This window comes from Uloborus diversus, chromosome 8, assembly GCF_026930045.1.
Source record: "Uloborus diversus isolate 005 chromosome 8, Udiv.v.3.1, whole genome shotgun sequence".
Classification (NCBI taxonomy): Eukaryota; Metazoa; Arthropoda; class Arachnida; order Araneae; family Uloboridae; genus Uloborus; species Uloborus diversus.
Window position 1 is genome coordinate 76,848,581 of NC_072738.1, and position 26,264 is coordinate 76,874,844.

At 30.9% G+C, this 26,264-nt stretch overlaps 1 protein-coding gene across 1 annotated transcript in view; it reads left to right on the forward strand.

The window, feature by feature from the left end:
- Positions 1 to 26,264, forward strand: part of LOC129228432 (nephrin-like) — a 347,783-nt gene that overhangs the window by 246,971 nt on the left and 74,548 nt on the right. The window contains exon 3 of the mRNA XM_054863113.1: positions 25,554 to 25,675. Coding sequence (XP_054719088.1) covers positions 25,554 to 25,675 — 122 coding nt within the window. The remainder of the gene's footprint in view (positions 1 to 25,553; positions 25,676 to 26,264) is intronic.

Consider the following 26,264-nt stretch of genomic DNA (forward strand, 5'->3'; position numbering starts at 1 on the left):
GGCAATTTTTTAAAAAGAAGTTTGATTGCACCTATTTAGCATTTGCGTAAATATTTTCCTATTATTTTTCCTTTTTTCAGAAAAAGCTGTTATGTTTAATATTTTTAAATACAACTCCTTTGATTATATAAGAACTGTAGCATAAATACAATTCAACGATACTTAATTTATCACACAACGTTTTGGCTTAATAGAAATAAATTTCTAATGAAAAAATATGTGCCTCAATTTTTTAAAGAGTGATCTTGGTTGAAGATACCGGTTGAGAACAGACAATTTTTTACTCGGGTAAGTACTTCTTAATGAATTTTGCCAAATGAAAACGCATAATTATTTTTGTTTTCAAAATCCTAAAATTATATTTCATGATATTTCATTAATACCGAACGAACCAATCAATTCTCGTTTTATCTCTACTGGTTCCACGAAAGCAACCGTGTTCTGCAAGCTACCAAAAGGCGTCAATTTTACCGATATCCTTATGAAGATTTACGAGATATTCACCGTTCAATTGCTGCGCCCGTCTTTGATTAATAGTGATAAGTGGTCTTCGATTTCGCTGTCATAAATCATTGCAGAAAGTCTAATATTACATTAAATCCGCCATCTGACTTTCCTCTCATCTTGCATAGAGAGTGGCCGACGATGTAGATATTTCATTAGATTCGAATGTTCCACAAAGCATTCTAATTATGATGTTCGATATTCGCTCAAAACAGATCCCTTTGTACGTGAAATCTGAGCGTGTTATTACGATTGTTACCGTTTCGAGTTGCAAACGATCGCTGATAAACAAGGAATTAAGTTGGAATTGATACAGGAAATTCCTTTATAGGATTGAAGTGCTTAAAATTGGAATAGAATGCACGGCTAATGGCCTGAGATTTTCAGAGAGTTTGCACTTAATTTGTAAAGAGCCAAATGTCGCCGTTCTTTTTCACTTTCTTTTTCAGAAAAGTGAAATTAGGTTAATTTTTAATTAAACAAGTTTGATGTTATCAGCAAAACTAAAAATGTTGTTTATAGGAATGTTTATTTCTTTGTTGTTAGATGACCAAGGATTCTTTAAACGTTTGCGCAAAACATTACTTACGAGCTTCAACTTAAACTGAAAACCCTGTATCTAAATATTTACACTGGTAGAGATATTTGCATTGGGTTCCTGCAAAACCTTTTACCGCATTATTTTCAAAATCAATCTCTTAAATCTAAGCTAACTTTTTTCTAAGGAGCCGTCCACAAATGGTGTCACAGGTATTTTCATTCCCCCCCCCTCATCTGTCACAAAGTGTCACCTTTCACACTACCTCCCCCCTTTGTCACGTCACGCTATTCTTTAAAAACATATTCCTTTAAAAATGTATGGTGTCACACTTCTTGTTACTTTTCCCCTTGTCACAAATTGTAACAATTTCACGAATCCCCTCCCCCTTAAAGTGCGACATCATTTGTAAACAGCTCCTAAGAGCTCAGTTTTTTTGCACTGTGCTACGCTCGATGCATTTTGACGCTACTGTTGGGACTTTTGAAATAAATATAAAAGCTCTCTGTACCTTACTCTTAAAACGGCATTTTTTAAAACTGGTAATCTACAAATGTGAAAAGTTTTTATTTATTTATTTATTTATTTATTTTTATTTATTTTAATTTTTTAACGTCAGTTATACTTAAATGTACGATGCGACATTAAAAAAAATATCAATTTTTGACGTGGATACTTGCCTATGTTAAGGATAAGCTTTTTATTACAGTGAATGAATTTATTTATGAATATAAACTTACTGTATTATACTTACGGTTTAATATTTTTTTATTAAGGACATTACGTCTATAAGGTACGTCCGTTCGGGGTACGTAACGTACGTCCGTACATCCGCACATTTTCAATATGTTTCCATACATTTATCCGCACACGAAGTTTCAAATCCACATTCGATCAAACATTGCGTCTATCGCATTGTATCGGTAGCCGCATTAGGTGTTTTTCCTTTTCAAAGCTATGATTCTAATTAACATTCTAATTGCCAAAAGACAAAGAAAAATAAAAAACCAAAAATTTACACCCAATGTTATCTTTTCAGTATGTTTATAGGGTGCAGAAAATAAATGAATTCTAAGTTTTAGACTGTTTTAAGAAATAGTCCACTAACTACTGTCTTAAACTTTTGCATATCAATGGCTATTGCGATGTTTTCTTTAAAGAAGCAATACATGAAGCATCTACAGATAATGGATCTAATAAAAGCTTTGATCAAAGTTTCTTGCTCAAAAAGTACATTTTTCTCCCTGAAATTTTCGATCATAAAGCACATGAAAATATAGTAACACAACCTGAGTGTACGTCAAATTTGAAGCAACAATTCAAGGATTAAACACATTTTACTTTTTATTACATACATGCAAACAATGACACATTTAAAAATTAAAACAGTTTTGTAAATCAAGCTATAAAACACTGAATCACAGGATAACAACTGCATTATGTATGTTTCCTCAAGCCTAAAGCAAACTGGAAAATCTTAGAACCAACCTTAAATGTACAGATTTTGAGGCTCAGCGCTAATCGATTTTTCTGTGTGGCTGCAACCACGTACAAACAATATACAAAGCTACAACTGGAGACTTATTAACGATTAAAAATACCACAAGAGTATACCTGAAATAAAAATAAAGTCAATGCACAAGATTAATCACCGTTGGTTCTGCTGATGAGTAACTGGGGATTGCTGAAACTCTTATAAGTCTCAACTGGTAAAAGTTGCATTACCCCTAAAAAAAGTTCTTTACACGTGTTTACTTAGCAGTTTCTTTATCTAATTTAGAAATGTATGGTTAAAGAAAGAAAATATTTTCCCCATGCTTTGATTTTCGGTTAGTATTTTAAGAAATGATCAAAAGCCGTAGTTTTCCGAAAATATACTACTCTATTAAAATTAAGTAAATTGTATCTCGTATAACACGGTCAATTCGTCGTTCCGTGAGTATCGAAACAGTGTTACACGAGACCTTTTTAAAACTAACTTTTAACTTATTTTTTACACTAATTAATCATGCAGATAGTAAAAATCATGTCAATATGTATCGCTTTGAATCGAAACCGTGTTTCGTGCTATATCAAAAACGTTTTATACGAGACTAAGAAATAATGTAAATCAACGGATGTGTACCTACCGTGTTATATCGAAACCAACTTTCATAAAAGCAAAGTAAACACGTATTAGAGTATCAAATATTAACACAGTGTATTAAAAAATGAAATTCTATCTGTTTTAAGGATAACATTCGTGTTATATCCAAACCATGAAGTATTAAAAATTTAAGTTTCGTAGCTTGTAATATCCAAACCGTGTTGTATAAGAACCGTGTAATACGACCTGACATTACCTGTAAACCTAAATTAAAACTAGAACGCATTTTTAGAATGGAAAGAGCATTCATATTTTATACAAAAGCTTCAAAATTTTGCTTTATGTCTTACTATATTTAAAAAAAAGTAAACCCCAAAAGGGCAGAAAACATGTGCCATCTGCTGACAATATCTAAAAATTAAAAACAAGATGCTGGTTTAAAACTCCTATTGTACTCTTTGTCCCCAAATATGTCATGCCTCACTTTACGACAGGAAAGTCTGGTGGAAGCTCTGATATATCTTTGTGGAAAATTGCTATTACCATTATAATGTATCTTTCATCGGATCCTATTTGAGTAGCTGCGTAAACCAGGGATGGCCAAGAATTATTGATGTTTTATGTATGTTCCTTAGCAGACATCATCTTTATTTGTTGATGCCATTCTGCTAGCTTAAGATGCTTAGTGATGTCTTGGTTGCGCTCGTCTTCTAGGAATGTATGGGGAGTGTAATATCTTCTATGATTCCTTCTGTGGCTTAGAGCAGAAGAATATTTAGTTGTCTGTGTATGTCCTTATAAATATGAAATATGTCTGAGATCATAAAATTTTTCTTTATTATTTATTCGTTTGTTTGTATGTATGAGGGCCATTCCCCGAAAAAGTCAACACTTTGTTCCGTATATGACGATTCATTTACTTCATTGAAAAGAAATAATTTAAAGGGTAGTGAGGCAAATTTTTTTGCTTAAGAAATAACACATATGTTTGTAATTTATTAAGCAGAAAAAATGTGTTCAATTATATGTTAAATTATTATTTTCAATGAAATATTTGAGGCGTCACGTGCGAGACAAAATGACCATTTTCTGTGGAATGGCACATGACTTTTAAGTCAACTTTACTGAAAATTGATGTTCGTACTTAGGACTTTATTTAGATGAAATAATTTTAAAATGAAATTATAACTAGCACTTTACATTAACTTCTAATGATACGCAATGTCTTTCAAAGAAATGCATATGCATATTTTTCGCAAAACAGATTATTTTAATAGAAAACAGTTTTGCAGTTTTAATTTGTCAGTCTACACTGGAATTTCCCTTATTTTAAGCATTTGAGAAACCTTTCTTAGTATTGCCAAATACCTCTCGTAAAAGAAAAGAAATACTTTATTAATATTAAAATTAATACAATTTTTTTTTAATTATGTTTTTTCGAATCATAGAAATAATGGAAAATAAAAATAAAACACACCAAAAAACAATCATAAAATAAATAAGACATTATTCATTTTATTTATTAATAGGGAAGCAAAAAGTGATCATATTTTTAAAATATTTCGTTAAAAATTAGTTTCTAGGTTGATTTTCATCTAAGATATGGTATCTTAATCCAAGAGCACGTTTATTTTTATTTATTTTTGACTAAATGCCTACAGATGCTGAAAAGAAGCCTCATTTTTTACTTAACTTTTTTTTTTTTTTGTGTGTTGCTTCTAAGTTAGGTAAGCCTTTGATATACCATTCTCTTAAACAAAAGAAATCATGTCAGAAAACAAATGGATGATATGGTGTGTTTTTATAAGATTTCCCTAATACTTTAAAATTTGGTTTTACTAATTTTCTAATATTGTCTTGTGGTGCAAATAACTCAGATACAATCTTTCTTAGAGAATCCCATATTAAAAAAAAAAGTGACTTACGTTGGAAAACAAATATATGGCATGTGATTTGAAAAAACATTTCCATTTTCTGATTTACTGAATCACGCACCGCACTTTTTTAAAAAACTGAAACAAACAGATTAACACTTAATATATAACAACTTTGAGTGCGTAAGTGTATAGTGCTATTATTAATGGTCACTTTCCGCTTCAACAAATTGTTTCTCCGAGGGAATAAAGTCTTATTCACCGTCTCAACCCGACATAAGAGCATTTCTATGTTAAATTGCTGAATGAATCCAAGATTAACGTTATAAATGAACTTCTGTATGGTCAAAGTGTTCGGGGCTGTCACCAACGTCGAGAAGGCAATATGCTTTCCGTCTAATTCTGTGCGGAAAATCGGTTAAGTTGTGATGATCCACTGATAGATGGTTGAGATTAAAACTTCCCCTATCGTTCCAACTTTGTTATTTAGAACGTGATCAAGACAAATCGAATAGATTTCAGAAATTTATGATTTGGACTTGGGTTTAGAACAGATGTGAGTTATTAGGAAATGCACTGAAATGATGTAAAATGATGTTCTTAGCAATGGAAATACTTGCTGTTTTTCGAAATGCTGAATACTGCTTTGAAATTTTTGAACTAAATGTATGTGCTCTTTGTAGCTTTTTGAGGTGAATGGGATACATTTAATCGTTATGATTGACTACAAAATTTTATTAAATAACATGCAATGTACTTTAATACCTAATAATAAGTACACTTTAATACTGAAATGTCAACTTACGTTAACAGAAATGGGCGCGGTCATAAAATATTAACTATCAAAATGCCTATGAAGTGAATAGTGGCGTATATTGGAAAGTAAACTTTATCAATAATTGATTGACAAACCGTTCTTTGCTTGGTTTTGCTTTAAATACTTCCAATCTATGATATATTTTTCCTTTAATGACAATGCTGACGATCCGGGTTACTTATTGTTTATTAATGGCTTTCCAATGTGCGCTACTATCCACTTCACTGTCTTATGTAGAAAAAAATGAAGTGAAAATGTCGTAGCTACTTCACTTAAAAAAAAAAAAAAAAAATCAGGAATTTTTATGCGTAATGTGATTAAATCTTTTAATAGTTGATTTTTCTTGGAACTGTTTTTGTTAAGTTCTGAAGAAAAAAAATACTTTTTGGGAAGATGACATTGAATATCTTTAAAGATTTTTATTTGCATTACAAGAATAGTATTTTAATCTCCATGATTCACACAAAGAAAGACAGTGAGCAACGTGCTACTCAGATGAGCGTTCTGTTCATTTCCACTTATTGCCAGATTCAGAGTTGCTTCTGCTGCGGGAAAATACGGCGGTTTGACAGTAGCGCCACACGTATAAATGTGTAATTAAAATGCATAGCATTTCTTTAAAGTCCGTTAAGATAATGTAAAACCTACCTTTCTTACGAAAAGATTAGTTTTTATGACAGCAGTAACGATCATACACGCAAAAAGAAAATTCACAACGAATTTTCGCCCACACAAATTAATTAAATCTTGCAATAAATAGGAGTATATATTTTATTCACGTTTTGTCCCTTTTAACCCAGAAAAAAGATGACTGACATATTCAAAAACTTGTACTGCTTCAGCTTTACATTTATGAGGAAAAATCACCCCCACACATCACCTGCAATATTTTAAAAACGTCTCTTTTTAATTATACGTTTTACTTTGCCTACGAATCTCTTTCATACACTTAATGCAAATAGCACACCTCCTTGCCATTTAACTGAGATAAATTAAAACAAAATGGAATATGAAAGATAAGACAACCACATCGTCTCAGAATCTCTCATTTCTTTTTTCTTTTCAACAAAAAAACTTTTGACGAAAGATTGGAGCTCACCAGACTGGAGCCAGAAAATTAACACCTGTTTTTCACGGGATTCCAGCAAAGCCCCTACGCCCACATATAGATAGCAATAAAGTTATCGTTTCCTCAGAACAGCCTCGTAAATCTCGATTAGGTGCAAAGATTACTTAGACGACGAAATGTGAGCATTTATTTTTCGGAGTTAAAGGTCAATTGATGTTGAGTTATAGTTAGAAATACCATTTCTTGCTCTACAATCCATTATTCTTTACCATTTCACGTTTGCTCCTATTGTAATTCATTGTTGGGTTTTAATTTTCTGAATTTTTAATAATCAATTTTATAAAGATTTAAAGTCATAAATATATATTTTTTATTTAACAAATATTGCTGTATTCCATCGCCTCTTATTTTGAATTTTCTTCTATTCTGAACAACAATTTTGGTTGTGATTGTTAGTTTCATGTTCTGTTTCAAGAGATAATTGTTTTATTTTAATATCACGTATTATCTATGCATGTTGAGAGTGCACATACAATTTGGACACACATTACAAGGGTTGTTTTTGATAACAGTGTTCACCTCTTTTTGATAAAGTAAATAGAAAAAATAGTTTTATGCCATCTTCAGAGCGTTTTACCCCATTATCCTAGAATTTTTGGGGTCAGAAAAATATTTACTGTCTGTAGTAGACAATCCAGAATCTTTAACTGATCTCTTTATTTTTAAATCTAATTAAAAAACACTATAAGTAGGTTTATTTAATTATCTAGACATGACTTTTTCAGTCAAAAAATTTGTTTTTTTTTTTGGAAATTCTGTCTCAGGGGTTGGTGTCCCCATTTGTTCACATTCCCCACCTACGGCGGAAAAAAAAAACGTGTTTACGAGTGAAAAAATTAATTTGAATTTTTTAGAATAGTGTGATTGAATACCTCATGGGAAATGAAGAAAAAATGTTTGCTCTTTTGGCGCTTATTAAAAATTTTAATGTCTGAAAAAAATTCCTATTTTTGATTTAAAAAAAAAAAAAAATCAAAATTTGATGATTTGAACAAGAAATTGAGCCAACAAAAAAAGTGTTTTTGCTGTTCCGCCACCTAACGCTGTACATTGATCTTAAAAGAAAAGGATTCAAGCGATTTTGATTCAAAAAATTCGGAAAAACAGGGAGAAAAAAAATCATAATTTGCTGTTTTCACAATGCAACCACCGCCTTCCAAAGCGTTAAATAATCAAAACTTGTATTTATTCATGCAATGTTACTTTATATATACTTCCTTATTACACTTTGTACAAAAATTTATGCCATAAAAGTAACCAAGTCGTTTCGCAATAGAGTTTTCATGTTTTATAGTAACTATGAATAATAGTCAATCTCAGTTCACATAAAGAAAAATCCAATTAGTGCTGCAACTTGTGATTATATTTTCCAAATTTCTAGAAATCTCTCTGGAACTATAATATCCTTTATAAAGAGAAAATGATTCAAAATGCATGCCTTTTGAAGATTCTGAAGTCTCAGAATAGTTTTAGGTTAATGAGTAATTAGTTCATTTATTTTTCCTTTGTAAACTGCTGAGAGATAATTGCAGAGAGATATTGAATACTCAGTTACATAGGTTAGGGTTATAATGGTTTTAAAATTTATTTTGATTTCGTGAACAATTTTAATTGAGTTAGCTTATTCAGGAAATTTTTTTGTAGTTTGCGTATTTTTAATGAAGGATGTTACACATAATTTATTCGTTACGTTGTTACATATAGTGTAAGTTTTTAATTTCGGAATTGTAAAACAATTGTGTCGATCTATTTTTAATTATTATTTTTAAAATTCTTGAAAAAAAGGTTTATATTAATTAAGTAAAATCTTACATTAAAATAGTTTTTCTACAGCATTACATTCTTGTAAGACAGAAGACACACATATTTTAATAGTAACAATAACTTACTATTAAACATCTATTATTTGCCAAGCGTTTGTCAAAATGCTTAGTTTGATTTTTTTATTTCTGTTCATTTTTGATTTGTTTCGTTTTGAAGAATCAAATATTAATGAGGATTTTTTTCTTTAATTGAGAAGAGTAGTTTGAAAACACGTTGAGCAATACTTCGGTATGTTAAAATTATTTTTCGGCAAAAATCAGACCCACATATTACTTCAAATACATGAAATAAACTTCATTTTTTAAATAATATTCCGTGTGGAGTATTTTTTTTCAGTTATTAATTTATTCTTTTAATAATGATGCTTTTCACTTAATTTACGAAATCACTAAATTTACATGTTTTTGAAATGCTCATTTTTCCATTAAAAATAAATTGCTATTGAACATCTATCATCATACCCAGCTTTAGTAAAAACTACTCGCTTAAATTATTTATTTTTCCTCTTGTTCTCATTGTGTTTTCACAATGAATGTAATCATTGCGATTTCAAATGCTATTGATCACTTGTCTTTCATTTAATGGGAGAAATGTAATTAAAGTTTTTTTGTTAGGTACTCGTAACCGATATGAACACATTGATCGGTGCTTCAGGAGATCACATTTATTTGTCGAAAAGTGTTGGTTTTTTAAAAAGCTGACTTACACTTTCTTTCCGAACCATATTCCTTGCAGAATAAAATTTAGTTATAGTCATAGATTCTCTCAGTAGCAAGTGGCAAAAATTTAATTAGTATTGGCTCCATAATTGGAAACATTTTCCAGGAATTCCAATATTGCCCTCGGGTGAGCGGGAAACTGATATTCTCTGACACGAGAATAAAACATTCTTCAACCGAGTATGTTCGAGAATAAATCGTTAATGTATCTTGACGAAGTGTGTGGTATGTCGTTAAATTGTTTGTGATGAAATTAAAGTAATACGGGTCATCATTATTGCGTAAAAGTGTGCACGGTAAAAGTACTTAATAAATAGCTTTCTTCGAGAGGGACTCCAAAATATATATCGAATAATTTGCTTTAAAGCATTTTTCCAAATGTTATCAAATGATAGGATAATGAGTTCTTCACATTCGACTTATTTAAATTAATTAGTTTAATTATACTTGGACTTTGTCACATAATATGAACGCGGAATATTAAATGCTTGAGAAAAAAATTGTTTTGCCTTTACGCGGAATTTAGGTAAAACCGCTATTAGTTGATACTGAATTAGTCTGACGATTGTAAAGAAAAAATATATTGACGAGAGAAATTATCTACTTGAACAAGATTTTTTTTTTATTTATTTATTTTTTTTTTTTTTATTTGCATCGCTGGCCTTTTAGCTTATTTCTAAGGGACTGCTCATAAATACAGTCAAACATTTTAAAATTAAAATTGATCCTATGCTCTTCTTTTTCAAAGTGTTACACTTCACCTTATCCTATCTCCTCCAATGTCATATGTCCTACTTCTTTTCGTGCCCATATTGTCATAAAAACGGTATGATATCACTCTTCTTGTTACTCCCTCCTATTTTTCTTGTCACAAACTCCCAGTTGAACGAACCCTTGTAAATGCGTAACATCATTTGTGGGCCATCCCTAAATAATAAACCACATTTAACCCTTAATATTATACTTAGCTGCGCAGCTTTTTCTTTAACTATTAGTGAAGTGTGAACTGTTGTGTAAATCCTTCTTAAGATTACAAACATTAAAAAGAATATCTTTATCAACGGGTTAGACGAAAACTTCACATTGCAAGAAATTTGAGTGAAACGAAAAGATAAATTTCGAAGCATTTTTGGAAAAACAGTGAATTGAAAAATAACCAATGGTCTACGTAAGCCAGACACATTGAAACAATTAGTTGAGAAAAAACAAATTGTATTGTATATTAAAGAATAAGGGCATACAAAAATCATCAAAAAGTAAATAATAATGGTAGATATTTCGGTCTTAACTTGTTTGCTTTAACGTCCACTAATATATGTTTTGTAATTCGCTGTTTTATTATTTTATCTTGTACCAAACATTACGGGAAGGAGTTCGGAAGGAGTTCGGGTATATTTGTCCCGAATGTGGAGTCTGAAAAGCGTAACAAATTGTAAAATATATCTGTTTTGTAGTATACTTGTTTCTTTAACAAAAGTACGTGCAAATACCCTTTTTTATCGTTCATTTGTACCAAAAAACACTTTCATATAAAAGTGCCAATGATTCGATAATTTTTAGATTTTATTATATATTTTTTTCTAAACAGAAATCGTTTTTCAACCAGAAATAAATACCGCTAAAAGTGCATATTGTTTAATGAAAGTCAAAGATTGAATTTCAATCATAGATATAACTGTATAGCTGTAAATGAGAAATGCAACTGATTTCCCTACCTTTCGTTTTTCTTTTTTAAAAATACATAAAGACAGTCGGTTTTTAATTTTTAAATCTCACAAAGATGTTATAACCGGGAAATAACTGCAGATAAAATATGGAAGCATTAGATGTAATGAATGGAAGGAATTCCATAATACATAAGCAAATAAAGCATGTCTACGTGTTTTCTTTTTTTCCGTTTATTTTATTTTTTGAATAAATATTTAAATTTGTAATAAATTTTAAAAAAAATACATGATATCTCCTTTTTTCATGACAAAAAGTGTTACATCATATTCTTTTAAAAATCCTGAATAAAGAAAAATTAAAATTGAATTGAATAATCAAATTAAAATTATTTTTACAAAATACAAACTAAATTATATGTAGTTTAGCTTATAAAACAATTTCATATCATCTGGAGTTTTATTTATTATATGTTTTCTTATTCTGAGCAAGAATTCATCATTAAAAAATTATATTAGCAAAGTATAAATTAATATAACCTCAGAGATTTTAATCCCTGCCCAAGATCAACTGTGTCTTCATACAAGACTTAATTTAAAAACTTGAATTTAATTCGTACTGTTTAGCTAAACATTCAATCAATCCAGATTATATCGGCTGTGATTATATTCCAGTGTGTTGAAATATTATTGCTTAAGCACTCGGTTTACCAATGAAGTTCGTTCAGAATTCTATTAACAGTTGCAATTCAATTTTGGACGGAAAATTTTGTTAGGCGCTATTCATGGATTAAGTTATTTAAGTGCTTTAAGGTGCTTGTATCGGTTTATTTTTTTAACTCCTAAAAGGAACATATTGTGTCTTGATTACTCAACGGATTCGGGTTCAGGCCTCGAGGAAATTAGCACTTAATTACTGTTCCTGGAATTTAATCACGAAAAGTACAAACGGTTCGACTCAATAATTATAACTGACGAGCCAATTTCGGTATTTTGGGAGATTGCAATTTGATAGATTTTTACCCATGAAGCATTTTGTAAAACCAAAGCGAGTTTTATTCTTAAGGGCCTCAATGACTAACAAGTCTGGTATATTTTCAAGTTTTTATCAATCGAATTTTTAGAAACTTTATTGTTTTTTTTTTTCGGAATGTAATTAAATCTATAATTCTTTTTGGTTTTTCTTTTTACATAAAACTTTGGTTAAACCATCTTCAGATGGAATAATAAGAACTTGGTCATGTTATAACGCAACAATAAACATTTTTTAATAATCATACGTTTTTAAATGATCATAAACTTGTTAAAGTTTATTACATTTCATTCATGTATCATAAATTGTATTTTAAATGTACTAATTAATAAAACAAAAAACGACTTGTAATATCCGTGCTAAAACTTCATTGCATTTTTATTTTTCCTTTTGTTCTTAAAAAAAAATAAACCAAAAATGGAGGAAGATATTACAGGCAAAAGTATTTACCTAATGTTCATTTTCCATTTGTCTAAAACTGCGAAAGAAATTAAATTAAAGTCGATTGCCCTATACATGACTTGTTTTCACAATTGTGAATTTTAAAACAGAGCGTGTCTGAAAAAGTGACTTTAGCAAATGGTTTGTTTTGGAACGCATAGAAAAGTAACCAAAACAAATCCTTTTTTTTCCCTTGTTTTAGCACAATGCAAACTTTGCCATACAATGTACTTTTACTTTATTTTAAACTGACTGATAAAAATAATCCTCGCATTTATTTTTTACCTGAAAAGAACTAAACTCCAACTGAAGCGTTAAATAGCAATCTATATTCTTTTTTCCATTCAAGTGAACTTTCAGACGCAAAAAGAAGAATCTGTTCAATAGGTCATCGAAATACAATCCCAAAAAGAACAAAGCCACTACCTTTGAAAGCTGACATTAGTAGATGATAAGGTGGCAACGATCAAGAAAGAGAGAGGTAAAAAGAACAAAGGTAGAACAGAAAAAAAGTTTTCGTAACTTTAACTCCCACTGCCTAGCTGCAAAATGACTGCCATCCTAACGGTGCCATTTGCCAAAAGAGTACGTTAAAGGCTGAGTTTGAGGAACAGACCAAAAGACTAGACTAACCATTACAGAGACATGAAAAACGATGAGAAAACTGTATACTAGGAAGATTGGAGTAAATTAAAGGAGGGTTTCGACCACTCCAAGTTTCTTTTAATGCTTTTTGTGAAAATTGACTGAGTTTGGTTGGTAATTTGGTCGCACTTAGTGAAGTTTTTTGACTTCTTTGCTGTCCTTACTTGGGTTTAGTATGTAATTGGCTTACGTGGCACCAGTTCCTTAGTGGCTGAAATTTTCTTACTTTATTCAAAGGAATGTCTAGAAAACTACAAGTAAATACTATACAATTATGGAAACTTTTCAAGTTTTTTCATGTTTTTATTAAGTCTCGTTTGCAGCTATTTAGGTAAATACGGAATATCATATTATAACTTTATTTTTTTAATTTTGTAGTTCCATAAAAAAATCTTTTCTTGATTTAAACTGTTTTTTGCAAAAGAATGTTTTTTTAATTAAAATATGTAAAATGTGTGCATAGTTGTAGAGATTATAGACTTGTTACTTTTGTATTAATTTATTAACTTCACTAAATACAAAATACATAAATATCGTGTAATTAATAAGGTAACTCACAGCTACCCAATTTTGGAACGTAATCGTAATAGTAATAATATTTAGTTTATGTTGCCAGATTTGCTCAATAAAAATTACAGACTAAACTGAGTGGAGCTTAACTTCAATGGAGTGACAATATATGAAAAAGAATTAAGTTTTAAGTATAGTTACAACATAATGTTGTCATTTTAAGGAGTTTTGAAAGAAGTAGAATATTTTCCTTAATTTTTCTGTTGCTTCTTTCGGTGTGTATTTGCAAATAAAATATTATTTATATTTTCTTGCATATTTTCAGTTCAAAAAATTTATTTAAGAATTTTAACTAATAAAAACATTCCTTAGACATTTTCTCATTAATTTGGTCTTGCTTATCATTGTAAACTTAAAGACGTAACTGTCAACGTATCTCTACACTCAATGTAAACTTATTAGTATTTTCCAGAGAGATATTAAACTTTGTATTCTTAGGGGTATTGCCAATATATCCCGGTCATGTATCAAACACTAATAGAAATAAACGATCCTGCTTTATAAACGATATATCGAAACACTTACATCCTAAACCTTCCAATCTTTGAGCCAGATCTCGTTCTTGAATTGAACGATAAAACTAGAAATGATGCATCGGAAGATCACAGTTAGGAACATGTGTAAAGTTTCTAATTCCAGTAGTTAATCCTAGAGATCGGAACAAATCCTTTCCGTTTTGCTAACGGAAGCGGGGTTTAGGTACCGAGTTGAATATGGCACAATTATGAATGTTCCGATTTGGTATGTGGATGAAGTAGGGTATGTGAAACCAAATGAGTCATGGAACTAAAATTAATGTTTAAGCCCTTATCGTTCAGCTGATATAACTCATAGTCTGTTGGAGTCGTTTTTTTCGTCATATTTCTTCAGGTTATTTGGGAACAAGTCTTTGCTGGCAGTAAAAGTAAATATAAACTTTACTTTTGTAAAATCATCTAATGCTAACTAAAGCTAAGGCTTAACTAAATAGCATGGAATAACTTGCACATTTACGTTATAGCGACCTAATATTATGGTTACTGATTACATTTGGAATTATGGATCTTCACTTTTACCCATCATACGGACGGGATAGAATGATAATGGCATACGTTTAAAAAAATTACAATTTGTGCTAGACATAGAATTGGATGCCCCCTTTAATTCCTCTGTAAAAAATATAGAGAAAGTTGCCCACTAACCGTTCTAGTACGAAAAGTATCTTCCTCACTAACAAGAATATTTGCATAGATTTGACTTTATATTAGTAAGCCTATTGTAAATGTTAAAATGACAGTTATGTAATTCACTTGGAGATACTTTGAAACAAATTACAAGTAAATCTTTTTAAAAGTTAATGCATAATAAAAACAGAACCTTTGTTTATATGACACCTATAACACTTTCTAGTAAAAATAACATGTACGTAGTCCTGATGTTTTGACAGACATTTTTACAAATCATCTAATTACTTGAAACAGTTATAATCCGACATATGTTCCCATTCTGCCGTTCGGGTCAGCGTTCGTCGTCAATTTGAAAAATCAAACCTTACCCATTTCAATTTCATTGTTTTTCCACGTGCCGATCTGTCGCAGCTTGGTGAAGAACTCCAACTTCCGGTGCTGCTCAGAAAGTCTGCCATATCTACAAACACTTAGATAATAGTAATTAAAGATAATAGTAATTATAACTAAAATTAGAAAACGCATTAAGTGCCAAAAAAAAAAAAATCCCATCAAAATGAAGTAAATGCCTAGTGAATCACTGTAGTAAACAATTTATGTGCATATCCCCCTAAAAGTAGTTAAAATAACGATGTTAGAACTCTGAAGTGGAGCAAGAGCTAGCGCCCGCGAGATGAAGCGCAGTAAATGCCGTTGAAGTTTATTGAAGGTTTATTCAGTAAATTACTGCCCATTATCCAGGACTAAAGCAGAAATACATGGAATATACCAGTTTGTTTCGCACTCTTGGCTTCCTTAAGAGGTTTTCCATCTCCAGCTCAGTCACTTTCCTATGCCGGGCTGATGAGTGCTAATAAGCACGAAACTGCAGTCCTCGGCTGGAAATGACTGAGCTGGCGGTGTATTCCATGTATTTATTGAAGGTTGCTTACCTCTTTTCGTTTAATACAAATTATAATGCAAAAAAAAAAAAAAAGGAAAACGCAGTACCACAATCTACCTGGAATCTTATTCTTGATGCCATGTAACTTTTTTATTTTGCCACTAATGCGTTTTCCACTTTCAGTCTACAATTTTATATCTCGTGTCCGAAAATGATTAACTTAATTGAAAATAAATGAGACTATAAGACAATAAACTATGGTTCCTTAATTTTCTTTAAATAAAAAAATACTCTGCTATAATTACGCAAATATACTTAATTAAAACTAAATAACGTGCAATATTTAGGGCATTGATATTGAAGAAATCGATTTTGTTTGAAGGAATCGATCTTTATCCTTTATTTATACAAACCCATTACGCCGTTTATACCTCTGCTGATCGTAAATTAATAGCAAAATCAAATCTTACTCAATACGACTGCGTTGTCTTTCCTCATACCAGTCTGTCGCAGCTTTATGAAAAACTCCAAGTCCCGATGTTGTTCCGAAAATATGCCACCTCAGCAAAAACAGAGGTAACGGTCATGATATATCTTGTGTCCAACAATGATTAGCTTGGACCTCAGAATCCGGCAGCAAGAAAAGGAATATTGATGTTTTATATATTGCCATCAACAGACGTCCACCTTATTTGGCCGTACTCACGCGTCGCTGCTTCCAGAGCTTAGGTAACTCGCTCAGGGCTTAGTTGCGATTCTTTGTCCGGCAGTCTATTGATGGGGTTATATTAAGAAGGGATCTTTGTTTTGCTCTTCTAGCTACGGGTTATTTATTCCCCCAGAAACAGATTTCGCCGAGATTTTCGCGGTAGATTTGTTTTGCATTCAAAGTATATTGTTGGCCGCTGCTCGTATTTATGCCGTTGCTGGAATTTTTGTGTGTTTTGAAAATATGTTTGGGAAGTAAGGTGAAAACTCGTTTGTTCGAATCTTCGATTAATCGGGGTCGAATTTGTTTTTCTTTTAGTCTTGTACTCACATAGATAATATTTTTGGTTGCAAAATCGTAATTATAAGAACGCCAAACATTCGTCCATTTTGTTATCTATTGATGATGAAGTGTTTTTGTGCTCCAATCAAACGCCACACACATTAGAAGCGGAAGACAACGGCCCCATTCTTTTTCTGAGAAATGATGTGAAAAATAATTTATATAGTTTTCTGCAAAACATAGTTCGCGTAAATTTGCTGCAAAGCGCAGTTTTTATTGTAATACTTTATAAGTTTACTTATTTATTTTATTTGCTTACTATGCATGTTTCATAGATAATTCGGATTGTCTTTGATCCCAGTAAGCATGGATAAACGAAGTTAGACTGTAATCGGTAACACGTGAAAGTTAAATAATATACTATTGTCAGACAATTTGTTTCCTTTAAAAATATGTTTCATTTAAAAATGTATTTCATTTTTTAAACTTGTTTTCTTCCTAATTCTTTTCCCCACTTTCTGCCTTTTGCAAAAAAAAAAAAAAAAACCTTTTTGCTTGTTTTTTTGAGTTTAATGATTATTTTTCAGCTTTTAATTTCCAAGCGAATGTTTTCCACACCCTGCTCCAATGCTGGTTTTTTGACTTAGTGTTTTCAATCAATGATTTAAATATGTTATCACTTTTAACTTTGTGTTTTGTCTCACCCGTTGCTTTTTACTTCTATAAGTATATTTTCCTCCTTACTCTTTCTTTTCTAAAAATGTATTTTTATCTATGCTCGTTCTTTGCTAAAAGTATATTTCCTTCCGTACTCTTTCTTTCCGAAAAGTCTGTTTTGCTCCATGCTCTTCCTTTTGAAAAATTATATTTTTTTCCATTCTTTCTTTTGAATACGAAAATTTCTCTGATCCCGTTTGAGTACTTTTTTTTGACAGAGTTGATCACCCATCTATGATTCTTAAAAAATGAACATTTTACTCTACTTGTGTTTTAAGAATCAAGGAATTTTAGCTCGTGTGTAAAAATTCTTGAATTGTATGCACACCGTTCCAGCTTTACCGTTCCATTTTACGCAAAACAAATATAAAGTTTCATTTTGTCTCAGGAGGTTCTCTTGCTTTCTTTCATAGCACGACTCGTTTCCCTCCTTAATATTTTAATTTATGTCGTTTTAAATAAAATAAAGTTGTCTAAATAAATCAGTTGTGTATAGTAAATTTGCTATTCGATATGCGTCACGTTGCTGGCATACCTAATTTTCCAAACATTTGGCACTTATTTTCGTCAATAATGATAATGGATTGAATCTAATTATACAGTGGGCTAAGAAATCTATATATATAAAAATGAATGAATGAACTATATATATATATATATATATATATATATGTTTGTGGGTATGTGTGTATGTTCCTTATACAAATCCACAGTTTTCGTCGGATTTCTTCCAAATTTGGCACAAAGATAAATTGTTGCTCAGGAATTCATATAGGCGAGTTTTTGGAATTTTAAAAACACCCAAAGAGGTCTAATTTCATACTTTGAGTCATAAAATTGCTCTTTTCCGCACGAACTAATTTTTGTATAGTTATGAATTTAGTCTAAATGAAAAGCCCGTAAAAAACTGCCCTAGATGAAGTTTCTTCAAAGATTGACTTTAATCGCTAAATTTGTGAACCTTGGTTCAAAGCAAATGAAAACGGTTATCAACATTTAACAACCAGGAGATATTTTAAATGCAATCAATACAAAAAGTATCTTCAACAATGGCTGTTAATGTCGATTAGCGACAAACGTATAGCATGTTTGGCAAGAAAGCCGAACGAAAAGAAATGCTGTCTTTCAGTAGCTCTTAAATTGCAACCTGCAAAGACACAGGGATGCATTGAAATCAGCATCGGTGGTTCTTCTTTAATTTGCTTGCGCATTTCGCTAATAAGTTTTCAAGTAATAATACCGTAACAGTAAACGAAATTTTGATCTGTATTTTCTATACATAAACAGCACAGAAAATACCAAAATGAGATAGGTATTATCGAAGTACAATCTTCAACAGTTTTACAATTAGAATACTATATTTATATTAAAACGACATCATTGCATCGGAAATATAATTTAGTATTGTATTATCCTTAAACAAATCAATATGTATATGTTATTTATAACATTCCATGATTTACCTAAATCAGTTCACCTAAGTTTCACAGAAATCGCTCCAGGTTATCGGAGATCAGGGGTAAAAATACTAATATGGCTAATGAATTGCAAAATAATCATTTTTGTGCATAGTAGAGTAGATTGAATTTATATTTCAAGGGGGAGGGGGATAGTCATGGGGTTCATTACATGAACATAAACTATCATACTAGGATTGCTAATGTGTGGTAGAGTAAAAGGCTGTGCACCTTTAGACTCGAAACCACACGAAAATTTATGACGGCGGAATTCATAGTTTTAGAAGGGTAAAAGTTTAAAGTTTGAAAAATGTAAAAAAAATATTAATTTACATTTAAACTTTAAAAATGCATAAAATGTCTCCATTTTTTACGTAAACAAATTTCTTAATCGTTTAAAATTTTATATAACTTTAACGCTCGAAGCAATAGTACACCTGAAGGAGCATCTTCGCTGACTAGCAATAATTTTAAACCAGTTAGCGGGTATGAGGCATCTTTTGACACGAGGAGATTGCTACTGAAATGGGCATGATGAAATATTACGCCACATTATAAAGTTTTTTCGTTTTGGTCTTCATCGTGAAATTAGTTGAGCAAAGCTCCATTTCCAGTTAGAAGACTCTCAGTTCGATAACTTTTATTGTAAACAATCGAAAAATATTACTGTTTGTAACTACCACTAAGTAATTCAACCGTCATTGAAAAAATGCTGTAAGATAAAAATGGATACGTATCAGTGTTATAGAAGCAACTCTGTTCACAGTGGAGGGATAAAGTGAAACAATTTGTATCTCACGTATATCCGCTAATCGCAATACATCATTCTTTAAACTTCAAGAAATTAAAATCTCCGGTGAGAGTTAAGTTCTGTATCACGATCAATAAGTCAGAAGGTCAGGCGATTAAGTACTTTTAATGCATGTGAAATTTACCTATTTCCCAAATAGATAATTTTATGTTGCATGCTTAAGGTTGGGTTCATTCAAAAGTGTATTTTATTTTGCTGCTGGAAGGGGGATTTAGATAGAATTCATCCATTTAATTATCTAAATGATATGTTGCATTGAGAAGCACCCGGGCAACGCCGGGTAATAAGCTAGTAATAAATATATCATCTCTCCCCATCTTCTCAAAAAAAAAAAAAAAAAACTGTAATGTATGATAATTATGACGAAAAATGCACTTGCCAATAAAAGATAATGCTAAGCGAAATTAATTCAATACAAAAAAAATCTGGAACGGTTACTGAGCATATACTAGGACGAATAATTAAAATAAAATAATAAAAGTTTGTAATTAATTGCATAACATCTAATTTATACATTCCCACATCTATTATTTGAAAACATATTTTACTTTTTTAAAAATAACTTTACATTTATTAATTTTTTTTCTCATATTTTTAAATCGGTATTTTTAATGGACAGAAGAATGATTGTTAACGTTATTAGTCCGTTTATTATTATTATTCAACATAGAATTTTAAAAATCCCGAAATTCCAAGCATTTTACCATCTTTCAAATTATGTCACAAAAGACACTTTATTTTGAAATGTTTAATATCTTCCCATTTCGCAATAACTCTTAATTTGAAAACCGAGGAAAGAGAACGTTTCCCACGGAATAATCGAAATTTCCACAATCCATCTTCCCAACTGCTACTGCGTCTTCATGAAGAAATTTTGACTGCAGAAGATGAGATCATTAATTTCTCTCCGGTTTTCAACTTTTCTGACATCCAAGGAGTTCAACAGACTTGGAGTCTTGTCGAAATATATTACGAAAAAGCGCTTTAATCTTTTACCCAATTACTTCATTTTCCGGACAAATCTCGAGGATCGGAAGTCTCTTTCTAGCCAATTAGGCACTTTCCAGGCTCTTGACCCCCACTCCCTGCTTCTGTGAGCTATTTCATTACTTCATTTTGTATAAAACTTTTTTTTCTGTTTTTAAAAAGCATTTTGACTTTATACATTGAAGCACAGAAAGCTCTAAAAATATTTATCATTCTAATTTAGAAAGAAAACAGTTTTTGCATTCGATTTATCTTCATCATTAAGCAAGTTTCTTTAAAAGCATTATTTGTCTCCGTACTTTCTTTCAAACGTCTTGAACAAATAAAAATCAGTAACTAAAGATAATAAGTTTAAAAAAAAAGAGATAAAATTAATTTGAATTTTGACATCTTGAATTCAAATGATGTTTTTCGCACTCACAAGTGTGTGTATGTAGACTTGTGTGTTTGTGTATGTGTGCAGGCATGAGTGTGTGTGCTTGAGTGTGTGTGTCTGTTAGCAGGCATGAGTGTTGTGGGTATGTGTGTGTGTGTGTGTAGGCGTGGGTGTTTGTGTCTGTGTGCAGGCATGAGTATGTGGGTATGTGTGTTTGTGTGTGTATGTGTAGGTGTGTAAAGGTATGCATGTGCGTGTAAGAGGCGTGTGTGTGTGTAGGATGCATGTGCGCGTGTAGGATGCGCGTGTGTGTAGTACATGGATGCAACTTGGAGACTGTTTTCGCAAGAGGAGCAGCATCGTGAGGCGGCCGGTCGACGGTGGTACTGCAGAGGGAGGCGGGGAAAATAAAATTATGGGGATTCAAAACAGTCAATTGAGAACAGTAAGCAACGTGATTGCTCAATAAATGTCATAAAAATACTTGATTATGCTAATAATCACTGCGTTGAATATTATTTAAACATAATTCTTATATAACATAATATTTAATCATAATACTTGCATGTTTAATCATTTAATCTATAACCATATAAATGTATTGTTGGTATACAATGAATTTAAGGCCTACAATTAAGAAAATATTGCTTACCTAGTCTGAAGGAAAAGGATGTACGGGAATGTGCGTCGAAGTGAGATGATTAAGATATCATGCCTTTTCAAAATGAACAAATTGAAAATTTGTTTTGAACATTTGTTTACCTTAGTAGAGGCTAAAGTGGAAACATCAAAATCTAAAGTAAGACAAAACAACGTAAGAAGAAGCACAAACTTGTAAATTACAGCAATTATGCTGTAATTTACAAATTTGTGCTTCTTCTTACGATGTTTTGTCTTACTTTACTGTTCAGCGCAAAGGTATTTATTTACCTTATCAAAATCTAGTTTCCAGATTATTTCACTGAGCGAGTACTATCAAAAAACGCAATTGATTCTTATTTGTGCATATAAATCCAGCGCATATAAAATGCATCAAAGTGTTCATTAACATAAATTAAATAGTCAGATTTTAGAATCCTTTCAAAAAAAAAAAATATGCTCCTACTTTCCTCTAACCCAACCATATTTATGTTTTTTATATTTTTTTTTACATTTTTTTCCGAATTGGAGTATTCATTAAAATTACTTTTTTTATTTATGCATTAAATACGAGACTCAATTTTTCTTTACTCCTGAGATGATTTTACTTTTCCTCAATACTTCTTTGGTTATTTAATTAAATTTGAATCCATTTAATAAATGCATCCTGGATAGAGCTGCTTCTTCTTTTGATTTCTAATTCTTAATGACAGTTTTTTTTCTCTGCATTTTCGTCTTTATCGGAATTAAATAATAATAATAGAATAATAATGATAACAATAATAATATTAATAATAATAATAATAACTGTAATTATTATAAATATTATTATTGTTATTGTTATCATTTGGATACATCAAGCCAGTTTCTTCTTAGACCGCTTTGGTTTTATATATGTTTAAGGGTTAACTCTTATTTATAGTATTATAAATCCTTTTCGTAATAATTGTGAAAAATGTATTGTAAATTTTTCTAACACGTAGATAGACACATCAACGTATGGGAACATATGTGTACTTGTGATCTTATTTGTACTATTTATTTATTTATTTATTTTTGTAAAAATGCTTATTTCGTTTTTTTTTTCTTTTCTTTTTAATTTGTATGTTATTGATTTTTTTTCTTTTTTTTAAAATAATATATTTATCCCTCAAAATAAGAAATAACGAGAACATTTAATTCAATGCAAATACAACATTTTCTTGATATCACATTTTTTCCCTCGTGGGGAACTTCATTTCGAATTTAAATTTTCTTCTCGAATAACGACGGAGTTTAGTTCGATGGTTTCCTACTAAGTACAATCACGAAGCGTAATTAAATGGCCGCTTCACTGAGTCGTGAACTAAGTTATATGTTATTTTCCTGTTATCTATTCTGTGTCTGCAAAGAAAACTACATTTGAAAACGAAGGGAAAATTCTTTCTCTGTGTTTTCGGAGAAGCAATAGGTTTGCATTTCGCCCCAAGCTGTCCAGAATGCAAATTCCAGCTCTCCATAAAATTCTTATGATCTTTATTTGAAGTTTATTTGGGAAAATTTATTACGTCCTTTGATACCTCCTGGAGCTGGAATAGATTCGCTTAGTAAAAGTTTGTACGGCAAAATGTTTGTTTGTTTTATTTGCTTGTCCTGATTAGGTAGACTGAAATGGAGTTTTGAACGCGGAATAAAAATAGTAAGTGCTTTGAAAAGAGTTTAAGTTAATAACTTTATATTTTAAGCAAATGTATTCGGCATTTGAATTATCAAGAAGTTAAACAATTGTTGACAAGAGAATGAATGATGAGACAGAAACTGGCAAAACTTTTAGTATTTAAAAAAATATTTTTAAAACAAGTTATAGTTTTATTATTTTCATTTTCCTTTTATTAGCAACGAAATTCTGTTATGGTACTACCTCCTTAGAATGAAGCACAAACATAAAATACATAATCAGTGTATTGCTGTATCTTAAAAAAAAAAAAAAAAAAAGAAAAAACTAGATTAAATTTTATGAAAAAATAATTTTTGTTTGTGTGTCGCTGTATGCGAAACAACCGTAAACATTTTTTATTACCAGTTTACACATGTGCAAAAGTGCATGTAATATAATGCGTAATTTTTTTTCCGTTTTATTATAAATTATTCATGTTTTCTAATTACCATTGTAAATGGTACACAATTTAGATTTAAATTGCGATTATATCGAGAAAGCTGCAAATTATGGTTTTCTTTTGTTTGTTCAGTAATTTTTCCGAGGTTCCGATAGCTTTTGTTTAAATTGAACCAGACTATATCAGAATAACTGTGTAAGGATAATTTTTTCATTATCTCGGTATCACTACCTCCAGATAAATTCTTAGTGATTAATTTCTTTAGCGATGCCTCACTATATATGATGATTAATCTTTTGTGCAGTATGGCATTATTCATGCCTTTTTAATATTTTCCTTTGTGTAACACATCGTGAGATTCGACGCGTATTGTATTAAATACTTTGCTTTTTATTATTGCCCAGATGATAATACGACTTTTCATTAAAAAAAAATTGTTTTTATTGTTATTGGGTAGATCAGAAAGTGCATGAACACTTAAGCGAAATTTCGTTTTCAAAGATTCAGAGCATCGTTAAAATCGAACATTTGGCACAAAAGTGTCTTGATTTATTAGTGAATTTTTGTTTATTAAATTAAAAAGGAGAACTTTAACTGTTTTTTGGGGGTTTGAAGTAGAAAAAGTACACTAACTTAGTGAATGAACACCCCCAATCACTACATCATTTTCTGCTCATATTTTTTTTTATAGAAATGTACTATGAAGATAAATTACTATAAAGGGGTTTCCGCTCTTAATGTGATCACTTCGGAGTATAAAGAATTTGATAACACTTGATGTCAATAAACGGATCACGCCCATATAACAATCTGGAAAACTACCGAGTGTATCAATATGAAAGCTATAGGGATATCTTGATCAATTTCCATTCATGAATTTTAAACTCTTGAGGTGCCATTCCTGAGGAGTTTGTCGTATTTTAGCTTGCTGGTCACTTCATCTCAAAATCTTGAGCAGAAAACCACTGTTTGATCGTTTCAGCAAAAACCCAATTCCTGATTCCGAATTTGATAACATTAAGTAAAGAAACGATCATATAAAGAGATAATTTTACCGTACAAATAATCAGAGAAAATAGGAACCGAGTGATTTTAATAACATTTATGTGTTAATAACATAAAGTAAGATCACATTAAGTGGAGAATACTGCGCTACCAATTGAGGCAGCGAAAAGCAAATGGATGCAAGTTGCAGATAAAAAATTTGGAGATAACCAGTACAAATGGCAGTTGAACCCTTCCTTTGTGTTAGGGCAAAAGATAGTACTAGTAGCCATGGTAGATGCTGTTACAAAGTATGATTTAGAAAACTTTTCAATGAAAGTCTACCAAAATACTGAAAACGCTCTTTACTCAAAACTTGAAAATGTCTATCCCTTTGCTTCTCGGTGCCTCCATTTATGCAAGTAAAAACTTTCGAATCCTTACTATAAAAAAATTATTCAACAGAAACTAGCAGTTTTCTCCCTGGGACCTATCCATTTATTAGTTGGTAAATTGTTTAATGTGTACTTTTTAACAACTTATCATACATTATAAAGTTAACACAGTCACAAATTCAATCTGTTGTTTTTTTTGTTTTACAGGCTTCGACAGGATGATTCCTGGATATCCTCGTTACATAATGGAAGGTAGTGGTGAGGATGGTGTGCATGATCTCAGGATAGAAAATGCTCAAATTGATGATGATGGGGAGTTTCAGTGTCAGGTACAGCATTTTTTCTGTAAAAATAAAATCTATATCCGAAAATGAATTTTAGATTTCAGAGTAAACAAACATGCCATACTTATTATGATTACATATTTCTTCAAACTATACTGTTCCGCCATGACGGATGAATAGCACTTGCCTGTAATTAAGCATTTATAGGCGAGAATCCTGTATAGAACCGAAACAAAGATAGCCGTTTTGAGTAAAAGTTAAAATGGTTTTCAAAGTTGCTTCTAGCACGAAATGAAATGCGTAAAGCATTATGCAAGATTAATTAAGAAATTATTTCAATGTTAATTTTCCAAAGAAAAAAAAGGAGCCGTTTCGAGGTACCTGGAATTCTTTTATTTCTGAATAATACTTTTGTAGAAGATGTTGATTTATTGTTACTTTTTTTTTTCGAAGTGTGAAAACATGAGAGTAATAACTTAGTAACTTAGTTCTCTTAAAAACTTCTCGAAAAGATTTTTTTTTTTTTTTTTTTGTATCTATTTTAATTTTTATGAATGCAACTTTTACTACGATTCTATGTTACTTCAATACCTAAACATGACTGTAGTACAAATAGAGAATAAAATCAGTATTA